The following is a 21887-nucleotide window of genomic DNA, read 5'->3' as shown; positions in this document are numbered from 1 at the left end:
TTTTTGTATTGGAGTAGAAACCCTGACTAAGACATAAGACAAGCACTTCACTAAGTACTTCCCTCAGCCCTGCATTGCCCCTTCTTTCCTAGGTTGTTCTGCCCCTGCCCTGAGGTCTTTGTTGATCTTGTGGTATAAGCAGGGTTGCCGACCCCTTATCTTCAGCGTGTAGGCTGTGTGTACATGTATGTTAGTCATGTTTCAGGCTCTGACAAAACACCTGAGGACAACAACATGGGAGGAGGATTTATTTTGCTTCAGAGTTTCAGAGGCTTTGCTTCCAAGTCCAGCCAGCTCCATTGCTTCTGGGCTGTTGTAAGGCAGGAAGCAGAGAGAATAGCAAGAAGGGTCAGGGCTTAGATACACCTTTCAAGAACACACCCCCTTTGACCTACTATTAAACCTCACCCCACCTCCTAATGACTAGTCCATGAAGCTGTGAATTTAACAGTGGGTTAACCCACTGATGAACTCAATCACCTTTCAGTCATGCCACCAGCTGGAGACCAGCCTTCCACACATGAGCCTTTTGGTGGACATGCAATACTAAACTCACAGAGAGTTGTTAACTATGCTTTTTCATCCCCCTGCCTTTGCCTCCTTGCAGACACACATGGTGGCCACTCCAGTTGCCAACAGACATGTTGAGCACCTACTGCCTGCTAGATAGACTCTGAGAGTACAGAGGTGACTTCCTGCCCTCCTGCTAGGGACAGAAAGCAGAGGAGAGGGAATCAAACCTGTGTTGAAGACAGCAGGAAGTGATGAGTACTATGGAAACAGTGCTAGGAGCCTTGGACAAGTGTGAGGGTCTACTGCTAGGCAGAGACTGGCTGCCTAAAGTCAGCCTAAAGCTTGAATAGAGCTGTTCCCAGTTCTCTGTCTCATGGGCAATGTGGGCAGATGGTGACATAGCCTTGGAAAGTAGCTATTGAATACTAGGCAAGAATGGTACTATGGGTGTATGGGTTCTAAACAATGTTCTGAAGGTGCTGTCAGACCCTTGGCAGGAGGATTGCCCAAGGGATACAGGGTTCTGGCTTGTGTCTGCCTGTTCCTTGTGGGCTTACAGTGCCTGGCTAGGCACTGGCTTTGATCATGTGATACACACTAGACTGAAAAGCACTTGTGTGTTTAGAGCACTTGTGTGCAGTACCATTTTATATGTAGCTTGCGGTGTAGGGTTTTCAAGGTGTTAACTATAAAGGTGCTTTCTGTGAGTCTGTCAAGTTTTGGTTTGTTTGTGAGCTTAAGATCTTAGGTTGACACTGACTAAGCAGCTTTGAATCTGGATACTCTTTAGTTTTGTCTGCACTTCCATTGTGCAGTCTCAGACAGCGTGCCTTCAAGTGCTCCTTTTCATCTCTGGTCCTGTTGTTGCAGTGAATAGCACTCCCAAGACATAAATGTAAGAGCCGGGCCCCATCCCTTTACTCATCCCATACGCTGGTTGCTCGGTGAGGGCTCAGATTCTTTTCCTGAACAGGCAGTACTGTCCTTCTGGCTGCTGTTGGTGTGTGGTCTTCCCTTTCCTGTGGCTTGCTTCACCATCTCTGCCAGCTCCCCTTCAGGCATACGTAATCCTTCCAGTAACTCAGGTTCTAGGTATCCCATGTTCTTAGCATTCGTGGATGCCTGGGGCTTTTCTTGGTTTAAATTGCATAAATCCTTCGATGGTGAATATGTTGAAACTCTAGAATGCCCAAAGTTCATTTGATTGTGTTTACAAATATTTTGGGCTGTGAAACCATTTCTGAAATGGATTCTGTTACAGTCACAACAGAAACATGGGGAGAAAACAGTGAAAGCAATTCATTCTCATGGCCCTGCCCCCATTCATTTTCCCTCTTTTTTGACAGAGTCTTGCTATAATGTAGCCCAAGCTGGCCTCAGACTCCTTAAAGCTCACGCTAGCCTTGAACTTGAATTAAAAGTAGTCTTCCTGCCTCAACATCCAAAATTCAGGAATTATAGGTGTATGGTACCATGGCTGGCTATTGTTCTTTTTTGAAGCCTTTGTTTTGATATGTTTTTAAACTTACTGGAAAGCTACAGGCATGTCTTCTTTTGAGGGCACCCTGGAAGCCATTTGCATTAATGCCTGCACCTGACTGTACCTGTACAGTAGAGCTGAGAACCGGATTTATTTGTACTGCCAGTTAGGACTTGGAGTTTCTAGAGCTTTGGTTTACATATTGCTGGTAGGAAAGACCTTGTGACCATCTCACGAATGATTTTCTCTGATCCTTGGAGGCTGTATAGATCATCTTATAGATAATTTAAGCAGAAGGTAGCTACTAAAACAATTATGATCTGAAAGACTGCTGCTGTCCTTGAAATGTCTGTTTGTAAATGAACTTGGGGATCACAAGTGGGGTCTCTGTCACTCATAGGAAACCGAGACTTGGGCTACTTTCCTGGTCCACATTCAGAGCTAGTGAGCGGCAGAGCCAGACATTCCGCTCATTTTGGCTGACTTTTGCTAATTTACTTTATTATTGGATACATTGTTAAAATTCTAAGTAGTGGAATTGGTACTCACAGTAGTTGGCTACAGCAAGCTTGTATCTAAGATCTGTGTCTGTGTAGTTCTGTGTGAGTACAAACCAAGTCTGAAGTGTTAATGTGTGCTCATTGCACAGAGTCCCTCTCAAAGCAAAGTTTGATTTGTTCTTGTTAGCCTGAGTGTCTCTGTAAACACCTAGAAATGGCCTAGCCCTTTTCTTTTTTTTCTATAGGAATTTGCTTGCTAGAAAACAAAATGCAAGGCTTGATAGACAGAGAGACTTGGGATGGAAGCTGTTTGGAAAAGTCCCACTCCGAGAGACTGCTCAGAAAGATTCAAAGAAGACCCAGAAGGTAAGGCATGAGTGCAGCGTGTGCTCAGCAACCACACTGCACCCTCACTGAGGCTGGAAGGTGTAAAGCTCTCTGTGTTCCCTGGGTGCCTGGGATCATAGACTGAAGTCCGAACACAGTGTGTGCTGGGATCTAACTCTCTTCACCTCTTTACAGATTGTAGCATGCATACAGGGAAGTTCAGCAGGGCTTTAGATATTTAACCTTGATGCGTTTTCGTCAGTCTTTCCAGTAACAGTTGCAGATGTGTTTTATAATCTAGCTTTATTGTGCTTGATACTAAAGCAGTCTCCACACATCCTGGAGCTTAAATCCTTCATTTTGCCCTGGAACATGGATAGGCCATCATGCTCCCAGGCTCTGGGAGGACCTTGCCCCTTGCTTACTTAGATGCTGTCTGCTTTGAGACTCAAGGCTCGGCTAGGCCAGGCCTGCACCGGTATCCCACTGACTTTTTGCTCCTCGTGTCTGCAGCTGGAGCACCTGCTTAACTTCACAGGGAGGGGCCCAGGACAGATGGTGACAGCTCTTAGGCAGCCTTGATTTTTAGCACCAGCAACTTCTCTGAGGCTCTGAACCTGTTTATCTCGAAGGTCCGCTGTCAGCCAACTGCTGTGGCCTTGAACCTGTTGAACTAAAGGTCCACAGTTGGCCGAGTAGTTGTCCTCAGCAGCAACCCCCCTTAGATCTCTGTTCACTGGCAGTTAGCTATTCTCTGAGGCCTCTTGGGAACCAACTAAGTGGTAGTCCTCAGGTCTGAGAGAGGACATAGCCCACCTAAGGCTATGGAAAGTAGACAGGTCTTTGGAGCTGAGCCTGGGGATCAGAAGGGAGGCTGTGACCTGAGTCACCGGTGTGCTCATGCCTCTCTCTGGCGGGAGGACCTTCCTATGCTGAGCTCACTTGCAAGTCCATGTTGGAGAAGAGGCACCTCTTGGGGCTGAGGTCATGAGTGCCATGAACAGGACTGATGACTGTTAGATGTAGGAATAAGATGGCTATCCACACAGTGCATTTTCATGTCTTTCCAAATTAAATTTGTTAGAATATTGTTTATCATTTCCCTGGGAAACTCACTAAGGTTATCAATGTTGGGGGAATAAATGTTTTTCAAGACAGGGTTTCTCTGTGTATCCTTGGCTAGCCTGGAATTCACTCTGTAGGCCTTTCCGACTCTGCCTCTCAAGTACTGGGATTAAAGGTATGCACCACCTTGTTTGTAAATTACATTTTGATTTTTTTAGTCATTATGGAGACTTACTAAGTGAGCATACGATTAAATATGAGTTTGTATGCAAAACTCAGTTGTAACTTTCCTAGGAGATAAAGTAAGGTAATTTCATCTGCAATTAAGAAGGAGTGACAAGGGCTGGTGAGATGGCTCAGTGGGTAAGAGCACCCGACTGCTCTTCCGAGGGTCTGGAGTTCAAATCCCAGCAACCACATGGTGGCTCACAACCATCCGTAATGAGATCTGACTCCCTCTTCTGGAGTGTCTGAAGACAGCTACAGTGTACTTACATATAATCAATCAATAAATAAATCTTAAAAAAAAAAAAAAGGAGTGACAAGTATGTTAGTAGGCATCTGTATGACTCTGGAGATCACTTGCTTCATGCGTTAACTGCTCTGGAACCTTATTGGGGAACTGAACTGTAGAGGCCAGCTGGCTGTGCAGGAACACGGTTCTGCTGAGAAGACCTTTGGCTTTAACCATCAATAATGAAGAAAGTGACTTCATTATTCTTCAATAATGAAGAAACCCTATGCATGAGTCACACAGTCCTGCCTGGGACTGGTTTGTATATACTTTATGTCTCTGTTCCTCTCATATTTTAGGTCTGACTCCTACCTAACAAAGCCAGAGAGGGAGAGAGTCAGGGTGACTACTTTGGGCACCACTGCCTTGAGCTGGCTTCTTGTCACTCTTGCTGGCTCTGTCATTACAGAAGCCAGAGTTAGACCCTTGATTGTCCATATGTGTGATCTGAGAAAGTGACGGTAACTGTATTTAGAGCTAAAACAGAACCAAGGATTCTTAGAATTCCCCATTCTTCTTTCTGGAATTATTTTCGTTGGAGAAGCATCATCAAATGGTGCTTTAAGAACATAACTTTGGGCCAGGTGATGGTGGTGCAACACCTTTAATCCCAGCACGTGAGAGGCAGAGGCAGAGGCAGAGGCGGGGGCAGGCTAATCTCTGAGCTAGAGGCTAGCCTGGTTTACAGAGCAAATTCCAGGACAGCCAGGCCTGTCTTGAAGGAGTGGAGGGTCTACCAAGAAAATGAAGGAAGGAAAGAAAGAAAGAAGTCTAATTCCCTGACTGCAGTCTATGAGGACTCCACTCCACACAGTGGAGGAGAGAACTGACTCCTGCAGTTGTGTATGTGCCTCTGCCCACAGGCACATAGTGCACACTGTGCTGCATCAGGTGGTGTCCCAGGCACCAGGGGCGTGAGAGTGTGTGTCCTGATGTGGCTGCCAGCTTTGTGGTAGAGCAGTGGAACAGATGTGTACACAGTCACTTGTGTGACCTTGGGACAGTTGTCTCTTTTGGGTCTCCTCAGGTGTGGACTGGGCATTAGAATACAGTGTTGCTCTAACATAAGACATAATTATGTGGTGTATTTTGCCTGGAGTTGGTCAAGGGATGCTGTTGCAATTTCCAGCTAATAAATAGGCCTACGTTGTAATGGAAGCACTCTCTGTGCTTTGCCCAAGGCACCTGACCTCATTCAGTCTGAGTGACATTTCTTGGTTTTGCCTTAGAGACTTCAGTTTCTTTGGAAGTATGGGGGACAGACGGAGAAGAGGGATGTTAAAATGTTACTTACCTTTTTCTTTTACAAATTTCATAAAAACCTTGAAAATTGTCTTGTTCTCTATCAGCTTACATGATGAGTTTGGAGACACTTTTTTAGGGGAATAAAAAATGACCCAGGATAAGAGAATAAAACCAAGGCCATGATTCTTGAAGTGAGATGAGGCCTGTCTTTGTTACCTGTATGTGAGAAGCGCAAGTCTGTAGGCTTTGTGCCTCCAGCACACTGAAGTAAACCTGCGTTTTGGGACCCAGAGCCATGTCCTAGAAACTACAGATTATCCCAAGGGTGATGGCTTTTCAGTGAGAATGTTGGCTATTGGTGGGAAGTAGCCATCACTGTGGCCAGCTCCACACAGGGCCAGAAGTTCACCCAGCAGCATGCAAACTCTCTAGCCACTAAGCTACAGAGTGAGGTGCTGCCTTCCGTTCTCCACCCACCGGGCTTGAGTGACAGGGCTGTGACCACTCAGCAGGGTTGGTGATAGCATTTCAGAAGTGCAGTCCTGTCCCTTGTGAATAAGGTGAATAAAATGGGGTGTCTTGTTCTGTGTGCTCTATTGGCTGTTTGTTAGGAATTCACATAGTTCTCTGGGAGTGAGGTTGATCAGAAAGCTGATGCGTTGCTGGTTCTCACTCAGGCTGGTTACCGTAACCATAGGCTTACAGGTTTGTTGTTAGCTTTGTTTACCCAGGATCATCTTGTATGGTTTTGCAGAATCAAGTCAGTTTTTAGATGTTAGAAAATGCTGGAAAGTGGTAAATCCAGGGCAGCTTAGAGTGACATTCATTCTTCTGAGCTCTGGTTTCTGAGAGGTCTGGGATACAAAAGATCACACATTACAGGAAGAGTGTGTTTGGGTGCTCAACAGAGGTAGCTGAAAACCTACAGACACATTTTAAAACACTAAGAAATGAATACAGCCTTCATTTTCATCAGCACCCTGCCTCATTTCGTCAACTTTACTAAGTATGATTTGTAACCCAGGACCTACAGTTGGAAGGAGAGAAGGGACTCCTGCAAGTTGGCCTCTGACTTCCTATTGTGTGCTATAGCATGGGCATGTACATGCACGTGTGCACAGGCACGCATGCACACAGACACGTATACACACAAACACAGTTTGTGGTCCCAGTTTTAGGTTGGTAGAGTAAGCATACTGTGCCTCTCCAGGCCCAGTGAACACACTGCATGGACAGAGTGCACAGAGCATCCACTCGCTAGTGAGCACACTGTATGGACAGAGTGCACAGAGCATCCACTCGCCAGTGAGCACACTGAATTGGACAGAGGCACAGAGCATCCACTCACCAGGGCTGGGGAGCACATGGTGGCAGGGCTGTGCAAGAAGACTATAATTCAGAGTGCTGCTGAATGGAAACTGACATTTTTAGCCTGAACTCAGGCAGACCAACCCCAGAAAGAGAACACCAGATGGGGCTCTGTGCCTGGGTAAAAGAGCAGGTCCAGTACTTAGAGATAGGCAGAGACCCTCCTTTGTGTTATTTTCCCCTCTGTTCTTTAAAAAAAATTATTATTTTATGTGTATTTATATGCATTTTATGTGTACTTATAAGCATTTTATATGTATTTTGCCTGGCTGTATGTATATGTACCACATCTGTGCCTGGTGCCCAAGATGTAATAGAACTTCTGAGGCTGGAGTTACAGACTGTATTGAGCAGCCATGTATGTGGGTGCAGGGGGTTGAACCTGGGTGAGCTGAGCCAACTCTCCAGCCATCATTACAGTCTCATGGCAGGCGGCACTTGTGGTGTCTGACAGGAGCCTAACACTCTCAGGAGGGGAAGCTGGTGAGAAAAGGAGATTGCACCTCTCTCGCCAACACAGTTATGGGAAGTGTGTGGCTATTTAACCACAACAAGGAGACTCAGGGAACTTAGAAGGCACTTGGTAATTGCAAAGAGACTTGCCGGAAAGTGATTTCTGTAAGGTTGTTATGACTGCCTGCCACTGTCTGTCTGGGTACGTGGATCTGACCCTAAGGAACTTCAGTAGAACTGGATGGATAGAGCATGTAAATCTCTGACTGGCCACTGGGTGGTGCACATACAAGACAGAGTCAAAAGTGCTGAAAACTGAGTTTAGAACTTGAATTTGATAGAAAAGCGGGCTGGAACTTGTAAATCTTTCTATCTGGAATCCAAATAGGTTATAATAGCGTCAACATTTACACAGGCCATGTCTTGGAACATAATGTTAGAAAAGCCTGTGGGCTGGAGAATTGGTCCAGTGGCTAAGAACACTCATTCTTGCAAAGGACTTGGGTTCGATTCCCAGCATCCTCATGGAGGTTCACCACTTCCTTGGCATCAGGCACACATGTGCTGCACAGACATACACTCAGGTAAAACGCACATACACAAAATACAATAAATTTTAAAATATTAAAAAGAAAGGTCTAGAACATTGTTCAGAATTATTGGGCTTCAGGACTAGGACGTCTTTTGGTGATCAGTAGACACTGATCCTATGATCAACATGTGTTGGGATTGTGTAAGACCTTAAAGAAGCAATTAGAAGAATTGCTTCAGCAAATAGAGTAGATACTCTTGAGAGTGAAAGACAAAAACAGTTGAGAAACAGAAAATATAAGAAATAAATGGACATTTATAATAGAAACACACAACTGAATGCAGTCAGTCTGACAGTACAGATCAAAGTAAAGGCAATAAAGTAATATAATCCTGAACACAGGAGAAACCACTAAAATGTTTTAAAACCCAGCAAGATGGAGATGGCTTAACAGGTCCAGGTGCTTGCGGGCAGGTCTCACAACCTGAGTTGAATTCCTAGATTCTGTATGGATGTGCCTGTACTCACCTGCAGTCACATACCCAGTGAATAAAGCAAAAATTAAAAAAACAAACAAACAAAAAAACAAAAAGAAGCCAGAATCACTGGTTTGAATTTATGTCACTGCACTGAGATCCCCGGAGAAAGAATTTATAACAACAACAACAAAAAAAAATTATTAGAATAAGTAAAGGAATCTGTCCCAAATTTGGCAAAACACCACAAACCTACAGATTTAAGTCAAGTCAGTGACTCCATAAACAGGGTAAGTTCTAAGAAGTTCATGGCCTGGCAAGTTATAACCCAATGTTGAAAGTGAAGGCAAAGATGTCTACAATCATCAAGAGAAAAACAGTGCATTACTTATTGAGGAATAATAATTTGAATGTCTATGAATTTCTCATCAAAAACAGAGGGGGCTGGAGAGGTGCGAGCCCAGCAATCAGAGCAGTTACAGCGCTTGCACAGCACCAGAGTTACCTTCCCAGCGTCTAGGCTGGCAGGCTCATCCACCTGTAGCTCAAGTGCCCCTTTTGAGCTTCTGCTAGCACCCACAAACACCTGCTCATAGCCCCCACATACACACAATTAAAAATGCAATGAAAATATTTTTTAAAAACTCATAAAGGGAATCAATAATTTTAGACTGTTAAGAAAAAAACTGTCATCCCAGAGTCTTGTATCAAGAACAAAGGGGAAAAGAAAGGGCTCTCAGATGAAGACTAAACGTGTTTGCTGGCAGGAGCCTCGTTGTAAGAGAGTTGGCCAAAGACTGTACTTTCAGGGATCATTTCATACAAGAGTTGGCCACTGCAGGGTCATTGCACTAGAAAGAACCTTGGAACACAGGAAGAAAGAGGAATAGAAATGGTAGACATAAGGGCAGAAGACATAATTCTAGATCGGCAGTTAGTTCTCAGTGGGTTCTTTAAAAGTGTGTTAGGTTAATGGTAAAGGTTAGTATTGTTTGGGTCTTTAACTGTATATAGAAGTAACATATAAGACAATCATGTACCAAGGGAAAGGCGGTGGATTCCTACTTGAAGTCATAAAATACTGATTCCAATCAGGTCATGGAAAATTGCACATATCATTCAGCTCCTAGGCCAATCAGTGAACTCTGCAGAAAGATGACCAAAAGCATGATAGAGAGATTAAAATGGAATTACAAAATTCAGAAAACTCAAAATGAAGGCAGAAAAGAGGAAACGGGAAAGAACAAAAGACAAGTAAGGCGGTACTTGAACTTAGACCATATTGTTAAAGAGGCTTGAAAAAATAACCCAATTCTGTTTTCTACATGGAACTCTTCAAATACAGAACATGTAAGATAACACATGTTAGGATAGGACAGGAAGAGATAGGGCTGATAGTATAGTTTAGTGGTAGTTTGTGCTTGGTGTGCATGAAGCCCTGGGTTCAGTCTTCAGCACTTCCCTTAAGGTAGATATTAATGTCATAAAAAGTAAGAACTGGCCGGGCAGTGGTGGCTCACGCCTTTGATCCCAGCACTTGGAAGGCAGAGGCAGGCAGATTTCTGAGTTCGAGGCCAGCCTGCTCTACAAAATGAGTTCCAGGACAGCCAGGGCTATACAGAGAAACCCTGTCTCAAAAAAAAAAAAAAAAAAGAAAAGAAAAGAAAAAGAAAAAGAAAAAGAAAACGGGGGGTGGTGGGGGGGGGTGGTGGAAGTAAGGACTGTGTTTCAAAGCCAGTTTCCAGAGATAAAATGGGCTCTTGCCTAAGGAAGACCAGATAAACTAGTGACTGCAGCAAATCCAAGCAGAGATGCAGAAAACTGGACCTGTCTACTTCACAAATGGAGAGTCAGTGCCGCTCTGCTCTGAGACACATGAGAAGAACCAGCTGCAGACAGAGCAAGCCAGGACCTGGAGGCGCTGAATGACCTGTCCAGACATTCCACCCTTCAGTGGTCGCCAGTCCAAGTGCTTGTGGAGCACTCACCAGGCAGATCATGTGTGGATCATAAAAGAAACTTTCAATGTTCAAAAGGACTAAAGTAAAATATGTTACTCATCACAGAGAAACAAAGCAGTAACAAATATTAAGAACTTCTCCCTAAATGTGGATATTAAATAAGTAGCAAACTACTGAGCAAGCCACAGGAAACTCAGAAAATATTTTGACACAGTAAAAATACAACATACCAAAGCTTGGAAGATACAGGTTGGGTAGGAAATATATAACATTCAAATGAGAGAAGGAAGGTCTCACATCAGTAGACCGGGTTTCTATTTTTGACTCTAAAAAGCAGAAGGAAACAAATGATACAGAGACATAGGAATGAAATTAGAACTAGAAAGGAGAGTGTGTGAGAGCAGACTGGGCTCTTTGAATGCCCCTGTCCTGATCCACCTTAGTGGAACTGCCAAGGAAGAGAAACACATTTCCTCCCCTCCCCTCCCTTCCCCTGCCCTCCCCTCCCCTTTTTCTTTTTTCTTTCTATTTTTAAAAAAAGATTTATCGATGTATATGAGTGCACTGTAGCTGTCTTCAGACACACCAGAAGAGGGCATCGGATCCCATTACAGATGGTTGTGAGCCACCATGTGGTTGCTGGGAATTGAACTCAAGACTTTTGGAAGAGCAGTCAGTGCTCTTAACCACTGAGCCATCTTGCCAGCCTGAGAAACACATTTTCAATAAAAGGGATGAGCAAAGGGGGTAGCACCTGGATCCTGTAGAACTGAGAGGGGAAGTGGAATTCTTTGAATAACTCTCTACAGGAACTTGTCATGTCAGATAAAATAGTCTATTTCTTTGGCAATTAGAAATCACCAAAACTCATCCAAGATATAAGATTTACCCTGCACTTTTTATTTTAAGACAGGAACATTACAGTTCAGTACTGTGGTGGTTTGAATGTGCAATATCCCCCATGGGCTCACATGTTTGAAGACTTGGACACAGCTGCTGAGCTGTTTGGGAAGGTTGTGGAACCTTGAGGAGGAAGTGGATCCCCAGGTGGGCCTTAGGGTGCTGGGGCTCCATTTCTCACTCAATCAGTGCTTCCTGTGTGTCAGTGCAGTGCCATTAGCTGGTCGTCTGCTCTTGTTCCGTGCTTTCCCCACCATGGTGGCCTCCATCCCTCTGCAACTGAGTCACAACAAACCCTTTCTCCTTATGTCGCTTTTGTCAGGGTATTTGACCACAGCAAGGAGAAAGATAAGACAGATACTGTCCAGGCCCACATGGTTTCACTGGTAGTGTGTTGTTTTAAAACACTGCCAAATTTAGAAGGAAGAAGACATTTCCCAACTCCTCCTTGATGCTCCGGACACTGACCCCAGCCCAGTGTCCACGATCCTCAGATCTCACTTTAGCAGAGTGAACCCCAGACACTTCTTTCAAGCCAACACTGAGGACTAGGTCATGTTCATCCTAGGAATCAAGGATGGCGTGATGTGTGAAAACAATCACTGTCATCAGTTGTATTATGACCTAAAGAAAACCACGTGGTCCTGTTGAGGCAGAAACAGTATTTGACAAAATCCAGTATTCATTTCTGATAAAAACTCAGCAAAGTAGAAACAAAACCTTTCACTTGGTAGAGGATGCTACAAAGACAGGCACGGCAGCTGAGAAGGACCATGTCCGTGGTGGGCTTCTTACAGTATGAAACCTAGAGAGTTGTGCCTTAGTGTCATGTGGGAGATTTGTTTCAGAACCTTCTACGGATCTTCAGATCGTTGGATACTATAGTCCTTTTTGTAAAATGGTAACTTAACGCCGCCATGTACTTAAACTATTTCTACATTTCTTACATTTCCTAGTACAGTGTAACTACTGTGTAAGAAGCACTGTGTTGTCTGGAGAGTCATGGTGTGCTCAGTCCAGGCATCTTGGCTTTCTGATATTTTTCTTTCTTGAGGAATGCTTTTGATCTACAGTTGGTTGAATCTGAATGCAGATTCTGCAGACCACCTGTTGTTAATGAAGAAGTTAACATCCGTGCTGGTACACACTCATGATACAGAGTCAGTGCAGACTTCCTCCTGGCTAGTGATCACATTTGGACCGAATACGTAGTTTTTGCTATGAATATGGATGGACCACCTCCGCCCAGTGCGCCCCAGCATACATTTTCCCTTCCCTGTTCAGGCTTCTCTGGCTTGCTTTCTGTTGCCCTAAGCTTTTGCTTGTGCCCTTCCTTCAGTGTGGTTTTGAAAGGTGGTCACAGCTCAGGTGTGTCTTCTCAGGTTCCCCTGACCATCTAGTCTAAAGGGAGTTTATCAGGCTTCAGGGACTATTCAAAAATAGTCCCTGTACAGCATCTTTCTCCTTCCTTCCTCCCTTCCTCCCTCTCTTCCTCTCTTTAAAGATTTATTTATCTGTTTATTTTATATGAGTACTGTCTTCAGACACACCAGAAGAGGGTATTGGGTCACATTACAGATGGTTGTGAGCCACCATGTGGTTGCTAGGAATTGAACTCAGGACCTTTGGGAGAGCAGTCAGTGCTCTTAACCGCTGAGCCATCTCTTCAGCCCCACAGCGTTTTCTAAATTGGGAATCCTTGTCCATTTGTTTGTGGCTTTACTATGTGTCTCTGGGCAGCACCAGCTTGTGTTCAGGAGAGCAAGGGTCAGATTACATTAGTTAATGGCTTAGGAGGATGCTCAGCTTTAGTATGTGGTTAAGACCAGTTCAACTTTTTGAAAACATATATTTCTCTATAGTTTTATATATTGTTGCATAATTTCATTTTTTACATAGTGGCCTTTGGAGTTGCTGTTTAATAATTTACTGACCAGCATCCTAGATTGGACATTGAAGTTTTTCTTACAACTGTCATTTGATTCTTATGGTATTCAGTATCCCGTGAGGCTTTTGAAGCCTTGATCTACTAGGAAGTGAACAGTGAGTCAATCTTGCTTCCCTGACTTCAATGGGTAGAGATATATCAGTGTTACAGATGCACAAACTGAGCAGATAGACCAAATACACTAACGGGGGAGGCACGAAGCCTGGTTAATGCAGGATTCTATGCCAGTGTTTGATGGAGAAAAGCCCTGAAAGATAAACTTGGTCCTTTATGTTTCCCATGTTAGTAGAAGTCACCCTGCTCACTATCTCCTGGTATAATATGTAGTCAGTTTATAAATGATATTCAGTTCTAAAATACGGTATAAAAATCACATGAGCCAACACTGTTTTAGGGCATGTTTATAGTCATCTTGGATTTAACGTGAGTGAATCTGAGGACTCAGTTCTGGCCCCAGTTGGCTAACTTGTAAAATGTTGGGTGGGCACTAAGCTTTGAAAGTCTGAGTGATGGTAGCAGGATGGACAGGCTAAGAACTTGCTCTTGTCACTGAGAACTGTTCTTCACAAGTGCTTAACCCGAAGGTTAGTCCACAAGCCTTTTTTCCAGAATGGTGCTTTTAGCTGCCTTCCTGGAGACTGCGTTAGGGCGTGTCCTTTCCCAGCCTCCATCTTCTGTCCTGTCTTCTAGCACTGATGTAGCCATTGCCTGTTTGCTTGTCTGTGAGTGACTTAGGGCGAGGCCCTTGTTCTGCTTCATTGTGTACTTGCTAGATGACAGGCAGGAAAGCGAACGTATGGCTTCTTGTGACAGCACACTGACTCCACAAGTACTGTGTGCCTCTGCCACGTGCTCACTGGACCCTCACCAGCTCAGTGAGAGAAGGTGAGTCTGTTGAGCATGGGATGACTAGTTGTCCATGCCACTGAAACCAGGCTGCGGGACCGTACTGAGTCCCACACGGAGTATTTCTGTAAGGGTGCCCATGTTACCCAGCCTCCTCTCTCCTCTTTACTATCAGGAGCAGCTGTGAAGTCTGCAACTTCTTTCAAAGGGTAAATGTTTTAAAAGTAAGGTGAATACTGTAACATTTTTACTTTATACTCTGGGTAGAGCATGCGTATGTGTTCATTAAATTATTTTTTGAGCATTTGCACAGGTTTGAAAAGTCACACCCTCCCCTTTAAAGTAGTGAAATGGATCCCGGTGCCTCCCACACTGGACATGCATGCTCCCCGTGAACTCCATGCTATCTACTCACTGTAAATGCACAGTAGTCCCTAATGTACAGATACCCACCTGCCATCGTATGCAGTCTTGGAAGATCTCTGTCATCAAATGTTTGCAGCCTGTCCCCATCCCTTCTCCAGACAAATACCAGCTATATATTTGCCTTCTGAAGAGATTTTATATACGTGGCCCCACCCTGGCTGGCTTCCTTCTGGCAGCTTTTGCTTACACCGTGTTTCTGAGGCACACTGACCAGCAGCACTGATGTGTCAGTAGTTTCCTCTTGTCACTGGTTCAGGGCTGTTCATGCATTCCTCAGCTAGTGGACATTTGGATCGTCTTAGTGTTTGGTACACAAATGCTGTCAAGTTTTGCAAGTGGGGCTTTTTATAGGTGGTTTCTTTTGGAGAGCTGCTCAGGTGTGTGGTTGTTGTATGTTGAAGTGTTAAGAAACTTGCTTCCAAAGTGGCCCTCCTGTTTTTGTATTGCCCCAGAGAGTCCCAGCTTTTCTGCATGGGAGCCACTGTGGGCTATGCCAGTGTCTCCTTTTCTGGTGGGCTATGCTGGGCTCCTGCTTTGTGAGGAGGTTCCTGTTGGAGAATGAATAATTAAGTTCTGGGTTGTCAGAAAACCAGTGGTGGGTGAGGTGCCTTGTAACTCCTACTCCAGGATACGTGTGTGTCCGTGCGCGTGCGTGCATGTGTGTGTCTATGTGTGTGTGTGTGTGTGTCCAGGAAGGAAAGAGAACTATGTGGCGCTCTTGCTGACTTTGTTCCAGTGCTCTGGACTAGCCTACTCTCTAGAAATAATTTTGGCCCTTAATACAGATTTGTGAAAATGTTTCTAAGGTGTAATTTAGAGCCCTGGAGCCCTCTGATCTAAAGTTAATAGTTTTAATGAATGCATGTTCAGATAATAGTTCAGTCACTCTGGAAAGTGTCAGATGACCCTCCAGGTAACTTTCCAGAAGGAAGCTCTATCAGTATGTACTTTATGCTTGTAACCGTCCAGCTTCTGAGAAGTGCTAATTATATTTATGGAGTTTCTTTTGCTGACACATATTTCTTGCTTTTTTTTTTTCCTATAATCTTACAAAGTAGAACTTAGGCCTTTCTCTTCAGCATGCTGTCTTTTGCTAACTCCCTTTTCTGTAGTTAGCACCCCCAAGGTTTCTCTGTGGAGCTGGGAGCTGCACAATTGGCAGGGAGGCCTCTGAGCCTTGACTCAGCCAGCCCCGCCCCGTCTGTTGTGGAGGAGGTCCTTGACAGCTTGCCCAGCCCAACCTAGGAACACTGAGCAGGGATCCGGGAATCGCTACATCTGTGAGCGATTGAGTGTCCTGCCGTTCCGGCCACCAGCCCGCCTCACCCGCCCAGTGTGGAGCTGCGTGTAGATCCGTGGTCCAGAGGCAGGAGCGAGGCTGGCCTCCACTCACTGGGCATGGAGCCGCCGGCCACGCGCCTCTGAGGCCTGGCGTTCATGGTGAGTCTTATGCGGGTCTGCCATCCCAGCTTGGCTTCCGCTAGTGTCTCGGCCTGCCCTTCCAGGCCTGCTTGGTCCTGTGCGGGGTACGTGCGGCTGTGTGCATGTGAGCCTGAGTGCAGGTGAGCGCACATCACATGCATCTGTGTTATCCACTAGCAGGAGCTTGCCGGGGACACCAGTGAGGCACCTCCTCCCCAAGGCCTGCCTTCTTTGTGTCTGCTGCTCGCAGGATTTTCTTTCAGGGTAAATTGTCCAGAGAGCTCACTCTTCAACCCCATTCTTATTCCAAGAGCCACTGCTCCTTATCCAGAGTCAGGTCAGTTTAGGCCAGGGGCCACCTAGAGATAGGATGGTCTTATTGAGGAGTCTGGAGGACAGGAGACTCAGGACAGACAGGAGCTGGGTTTCTCAGAGCCCAGTGCAGTTTTGGTACAATTCAGTTCCCGGTGCCTGTTTAACTTTTGTGTTCTTGATGTTTGTAAGTAATTTGACCACCAGAGAAGGTCTCCTGAGAGCGGCTGTGCCCGCTGCCAGCATTCCCAGGAACTTAAGAGAATGCTTTCTGGGAGGATACTGTCCTAGGTAGAGAGCAGAACCCGGGAGGAGGGGCTTTCCCCGGTGTTCAGAGCCTTTACCTACTTGCCCTGTGTCCAAGGCTCTGTCACCATCACTGTCTTCTGGAAAGCTGAGCACCTGTAAAACCTGAGTGGGTCACTTCCTCTTCAGATGGTAATACAGCTCCATGTCCTACAACAGCAGTCTTCTCTCAAACACTTGCTTGTTACAGACAGCGAGGAGTAAAACCAGCCTGCCACGCCATGCGAGTCTCCTTTGTCTTTCTTACAACCCTTTTCGGAGAAATGTTGCAGGAAGTGATTTTATAGTAAAAGTGACAACCATGCGCCTGACGTTTCTGGCCTCTCCTTTGGGTACATGTCTCATATGCCTACTTGTTCCTGTTTAATCTTCCCCTTAACAGACAAAGGAGCAGGCATGGAGGGGAAGACAGTACTCAGGGAGGTAGTCCTCCGGGATGGCCCATCCTGCAGCTCCTCCGTGCTCCCCGCCTTGCTGTTGGCAGACTCGCCCTGTGCTGTCTCTTAAGTTAGTTTATGCTAGCCCAAGTACCCCATGGGATAGCCTATTCCAGACATAGGTCCTGAAGCCTGGACTTTATCAGCAGACAGATCCTGCAGCTGTAGATGGCTGAGTCAGATATGAGCAGAGGCCTGATTGATGTCCTGTCTTCTCAGTGGACTAATTGAGGAAGCTAGTGGGGGTCTGATCAGATTATCGACATTCTTGCCTATCTTTTTAGTTCTCTGGATAGTATTGATAGATAGCCATCTCTCTTCTCTTCCTCCTGGGAAAGATTCTTCTATTGCCTCAGATCCAATCTTCTCTCCCTTTTAATACAAATCTGTCTGTTGCTGTGTGTGTGTTTGTGTTTGTGTATACACATGCACTCACACACACACAAGACATGCACATGTATGTGTTTTGTCTCTTTTTTAAAACAAATCCCGTTGCCTGCTGACTTTTGTTTTCTGGTTCCTAGCCTTAGGCAGTGTGCAGATGAGATTTAACCATGTTTACACTCTCCTCCTCTTCTTCTTTGGATTGTTCCACCAGCTGTGGGGAGCTGTGTGTTGAGCTCCCCACACGGCCAGGCAGAACAATTTTGACTCAGTATCAACTGTTTAAAATGCTCTTGCTAACCCATTGACCAGGGTGTGTCTGAAGTAGGCCATTCCATGAAGGGGAGACTTGGGCTAGCATAAACTAATGGAGGAAACAACATGGGGAAGGTCTGCCATGATCAGCAGTATCCAGGGAGGGCCATCCCCACCAGCACTGACTGTGTGCACTTTGGTTATTGCTTGTCAGAAGGCCTCTCTCTCCCCCCTCCCCTCCCCTCCCCCTCCCCCTCCCCCTCCTTCTCCCTCTCTCCGCCTCTCTCCCTGCCTCTGGCTTAAACCTTATCTGTCTCTGCTTAAACAGCACAGGTACCGAGATGCTGTGTCTTGTTCCTTCTGGCCCTTTACTTGTTGTTTCTCACCTCTCTGCATCTCTCATGGTCTGTGTTGTGCAGTAGCTTGTGCCTGTACTTACTTTCCCTGTATAGGGGCCTCTGCAAGGCTGTGGGTGAGGGTCTCATCCTCATGGTCTTTTCACAGATGAGCTTCTCCTTTTGTGTGATCTTCTTCCCGTTTTCCCTGTTAAATTTGCTTTGCTCATAGGCCCCGCCTGAGCTAAGGCCTTGCTCAGGCTTCTTGATGCTGCTTCTCTGAATTTACTCATTCATCAGACTGCACCCTACAGATTCTCCCACGGTTAGCAGCTGCACTGGCCAGGTCCCATCCTTACTGGGATTTATTACCAAATGCTCAGTTCAGAAAGTTCATCAAGGTACTTCCAAACCAGGGGGCTTGCAGTGTTTTTAAGTCTTTGATAACCAATTAAACTGACCTGCAGTAGGACTTTGAAGAACACTGTTCTAAATTGCTCTCTACTGGGATAATCAGGGTGGGCGAGGCCACAGCTGATTGTATGGGCAGTTTATTTTACTCATTGATCTCCAGGGCTTTTGATGAGCCCATTGGTACAGAGAAGCATTGCTCAACTTAAGGCAGAGAGACTCCCTAGCTTGTTTCCCCGCTGTAACGTTCGATGGACAGATCCCAGAGATTTTACCTACTGTACAGAAAGCACTCAGCTCATCAGAAGACAGGCCGTCATTACAGTATACTACTCTGTTTAAGTCTCACAGTGGTCTGTCTTACCAGTAGTCCCTTCTGTTTATAATGATGGAGTGGAAGCAGGAGATAGTCCAGACTTGCCTAAGGTAAAGGCAGGGCTTAGATCTTGGTCGTTTGAGGCTTTGCTCCTGCTGCATTGTGTATGGCCCTAGTCAGCACTAGTCAGTAGCGAGCATTCTTTCTCAGGCCTTAGAGTGAGCATTGTCCTCCTGTATCTGGAGCTGGTTTGTCTGGCTGCACAGAGAGCCTACTGTGGACATCTCTTGGGGCTGTAGAAAAAGAACTCGGTTTGGGGCAGGACTTGTGATCATGCCAGCACCGTTCTGTTTGTACCGAACAGGTGCCGTTTGAGTTTTTTAAATTGATTTATATTTTTATTTTATGTACATTAATGTTTTCCCCACATGTATGTCTGTGTAAGGATGTAGGATCCCCTGTAACAGACAGTTGTGAGCTGCCATGTGGGTGCTGGGACCCAAACCTGGACCTTCTCTCCAGGCCCCCATTTGGGTTTTTCAAAGACTCTACCTGGGATTTCAAGTTTTGGCAGGCCATGCTCTATCATTAAAGCATGTGTCACTGTGTGATGACCCTTGCCATTTGACCCCATTTGGCATGAACTGACTCAGGATTACAGGTTGTCAAGGTTGGAAGCTTTGTTGAGCTGAAGGCAATGAGATTGCTTCCTATGGAGGCCTCCCTGTGAGCAGCTCACTGAGTTGGTGAGAAATGTCCTGAAAGAACCCAGTGTTTAGAGTCTGATCAATTTCCCCGTTCTCTGAAGAGCCAATCTGAGGGCCTCCAATATCCATTAGGATTGGGGTTGTGGTGGCGGCATCTTTTGCCTCCTGGGCTTGGTGTGCAGATTAAATCAACTCTACTTGGGAGGCCCCTGGAATGTTCTTGGTACATCAGCCTGATCAGCTGCCACTGCCACTGCTGTTACTTGAGTTAGTAACAAGTGCCTATTAACAAGTCCTGATGCTTTGGCTTCAAATCAAGGCATTCCCTTCATTTTGCTTCTGTTTCCCATATCTTCGACTTGCAAACTTTGCTGGACTCTCTGATCCACGGTGTTTTGAACTGCAATGTTTCCCCTTGCATTCCACAGTCATTTCAGGTCTGAGGGAAAATGGAATGGTGCGTGCAACCCCGTCCCCATGCTGTAGGGCTGTACTTGCTGACTGACTGACATATGCTTGTCTCCCTGTTGCTGGCAGCAGCCTGCTCAGATAGTGCTTGTGTCCACCTGGTGGCTGTGAGCTTTCTTTGCCTGGATTTTAGCTGCTGGCCAGTGGGCCAATGTGTTCTTCAAGTTTCACCTCTGAAACCCGTGGAGGACTTGGTGTTTTCACTCCCAAACTACACATTTGCTTGAGTATAGTCGCCAAGGAGGCCAGCCCTCCTTAGGGTGGCAGTGCAGAGGGCCTGCAACCCCAACCCTGCACTTTGAACTTGTGTCCTGTCTATAAGGTGGGTGACATACTGATTGTTGGGGAAATCAGGTCAGACAGTGTCTGGAGCCACAGCAAATGGGAAGAAGCATCCAGACTCTGTGGCACCTGACTTGTGGTGGAGCTTGCGGGCCTTAGCATAAATGGCACTAGATCAGGCTCAGCAGATAGGCAGCACCCAATGGGATGACTGCCAGATGCCACTTGAATTATAATCCCTGTCAACACAGAGCCTTGGGTAGATTTCCTGTAGAGCTGAAGATGTTGATACCTGCTTACTGGACTAGGAACATCCTGCTGCTAGCAGTGGGCTGTCAGCACTCAGCCTTGTACCAGGTCCATGAGCAGCATCAGTCTCTCAGCTCTGGGTAGTTAGGTAACTGGAAAGGATTTCCCTCTCCAGTGGGATCTGCTCAGGGTAGGCAATGTAGGAGCCTAACCCTGGGCACCCAGTGCTCTTGTACTTTAGAGAAGCTGTAGCTGTCTTTTCTGGGTGAGAGAAAATTGCTTGTGAAATAGCTCTTCTAGCTAGTGTCAATAAATCCTTTTCATAGAATCTTGTGGCTCTTGTCATCCAGAATGGCATGAATCCGTGGCAGCTCCACACTTGCTTCCCAACCGGATCATCTCCCTTAGAGATGCTTCTCACCTGTGATAGACAGCCAGAGAAGAACATGTTTTGATTCTGCAGGGAGCCCAAATCATGCAGTACTCCAGAAGCTGACTCTCCTGAACCCTTCCACTTGGGGGTTGGAATCTGGGTCACTAGGTGTGACTAAGCTGCTATGGCTGCAGTCCGTGGATCTAATTAGTGACTCAGTGGGTTTGGAGGCCACTTATAAATTCCCAGGGCATGATAGAATTACTGACAGGACATTGTGCAGTGATGGCATAGCAATGGCTATCACAAAAGCCATTCATCTCTTACCAAGAAGTACCACACTATGTGGGGATTGTGGTTCAGGGTCTGCTGACCCTTGTAACTTTGTAACCACCACAGGGAAGTGTGTGGATCTGACCTAAGGCATCACCACAGCAGGAAGCTCTTGGAACCCTTCTTCTGCCCAAGGCTTCCCTTCTGAACAGCAGGGAAAACTTGAAGTGCACTCACCCTTACAATGAACTCAGCTACAAGTAGCTCCTTTTTTAATGATATAAAACTGGTTGGGCCCAGAGACACCTGATGTCTTTGTTCTAGGAATATGAAGACAAGGCTGGAAGACCGAGCAGGCCGCCCTCTCCCAAGCAGAATGTGAGGAAGAACCTGGATTTTGAGCCACTGTCCACCACGGCGCTCATCCTCGAGGACAGACCTGCGTGAGTCTGAGGAAGAGCCTCTGTCTGTCTGCTATGGGGGTGCGCCTTTCCTGGAGGCAGGAGAAGGGGAGAAAAATGGCTGGGTCTCTTGTTACCTCCATGTTAGCCTTCACTCAGTGTGACATCACATGGTGATTTAGGAAACTGTCCTGTGTCATAGAAACCAGGCTTTTCCTTTGAGGCAGTATTTGCTTGTAGTTTATTATACGGGTTTGCATTGTGTGGCTGCTTTAAGCACACGGTTAGTTTGGCAGTACAAGGAACCCTGCAAGCATGCTTCAAAGTAGTGCTTTGGGGGTGCCTGGTTTTTGTTTTGTTTTGTTTTAGGATCCCTCTTAGAGTGGCCTGTGGAGTTTTGGG

The 21887-nt window shown here is 45.9% G+C and overlaps 1 protein-coding gene across 6 annotated transcripts in view; it reads left to right on the top strand.

Annotated features, from left to right (window-relative positions):
* Positions 1 to 21887, top strand: part of Tbc1d14 (TBC1 domain family member 14) — a 101641-nt gene that overhangs the window by 44746 nt on the left and 35008 nt on the right. For 5 of the 6 annotated variants that reach the window (XM_085836641.1, XM_021162241.2, XM_021162242.2 and 2 more), the window contains 2 exons: positions 2739 to 2859; positions 21409 to 21527. In XM_085836641.1, the coding sequence (XP_085692767.1) occupies positions 2739 to 2859; positions 21409 to 21527 (240 nt within the window). Of the gene's footprint in view, positions 1 to 2738; positions 2860 to 15854; positions 15995 to 21408; positions 21528 to 21887 lie in introns of those variants that run through there. The other variant, XM_021162246.3, reaches the window with a different exon arrangement.

This window comes from Mus caroli, unplaced genomic scaffold (genome assembly GCF_978045245.1).
Source record: "Mus caroli unplaced genomic scaffold, Mus_caroli_1 scaffold_4, whole genome shotgun sequence".
Lineage (NCBI taxonomy): Eukaryota > Metazoa > Chordata > Mammalia > Rodentia > Muridae > Mus > Mus caroli.
The sequence above is the reverse complement of the archived record's forward strand: the minus strand, read 5'-3'. Positions and strand labels throughout refer to the sequence as shown.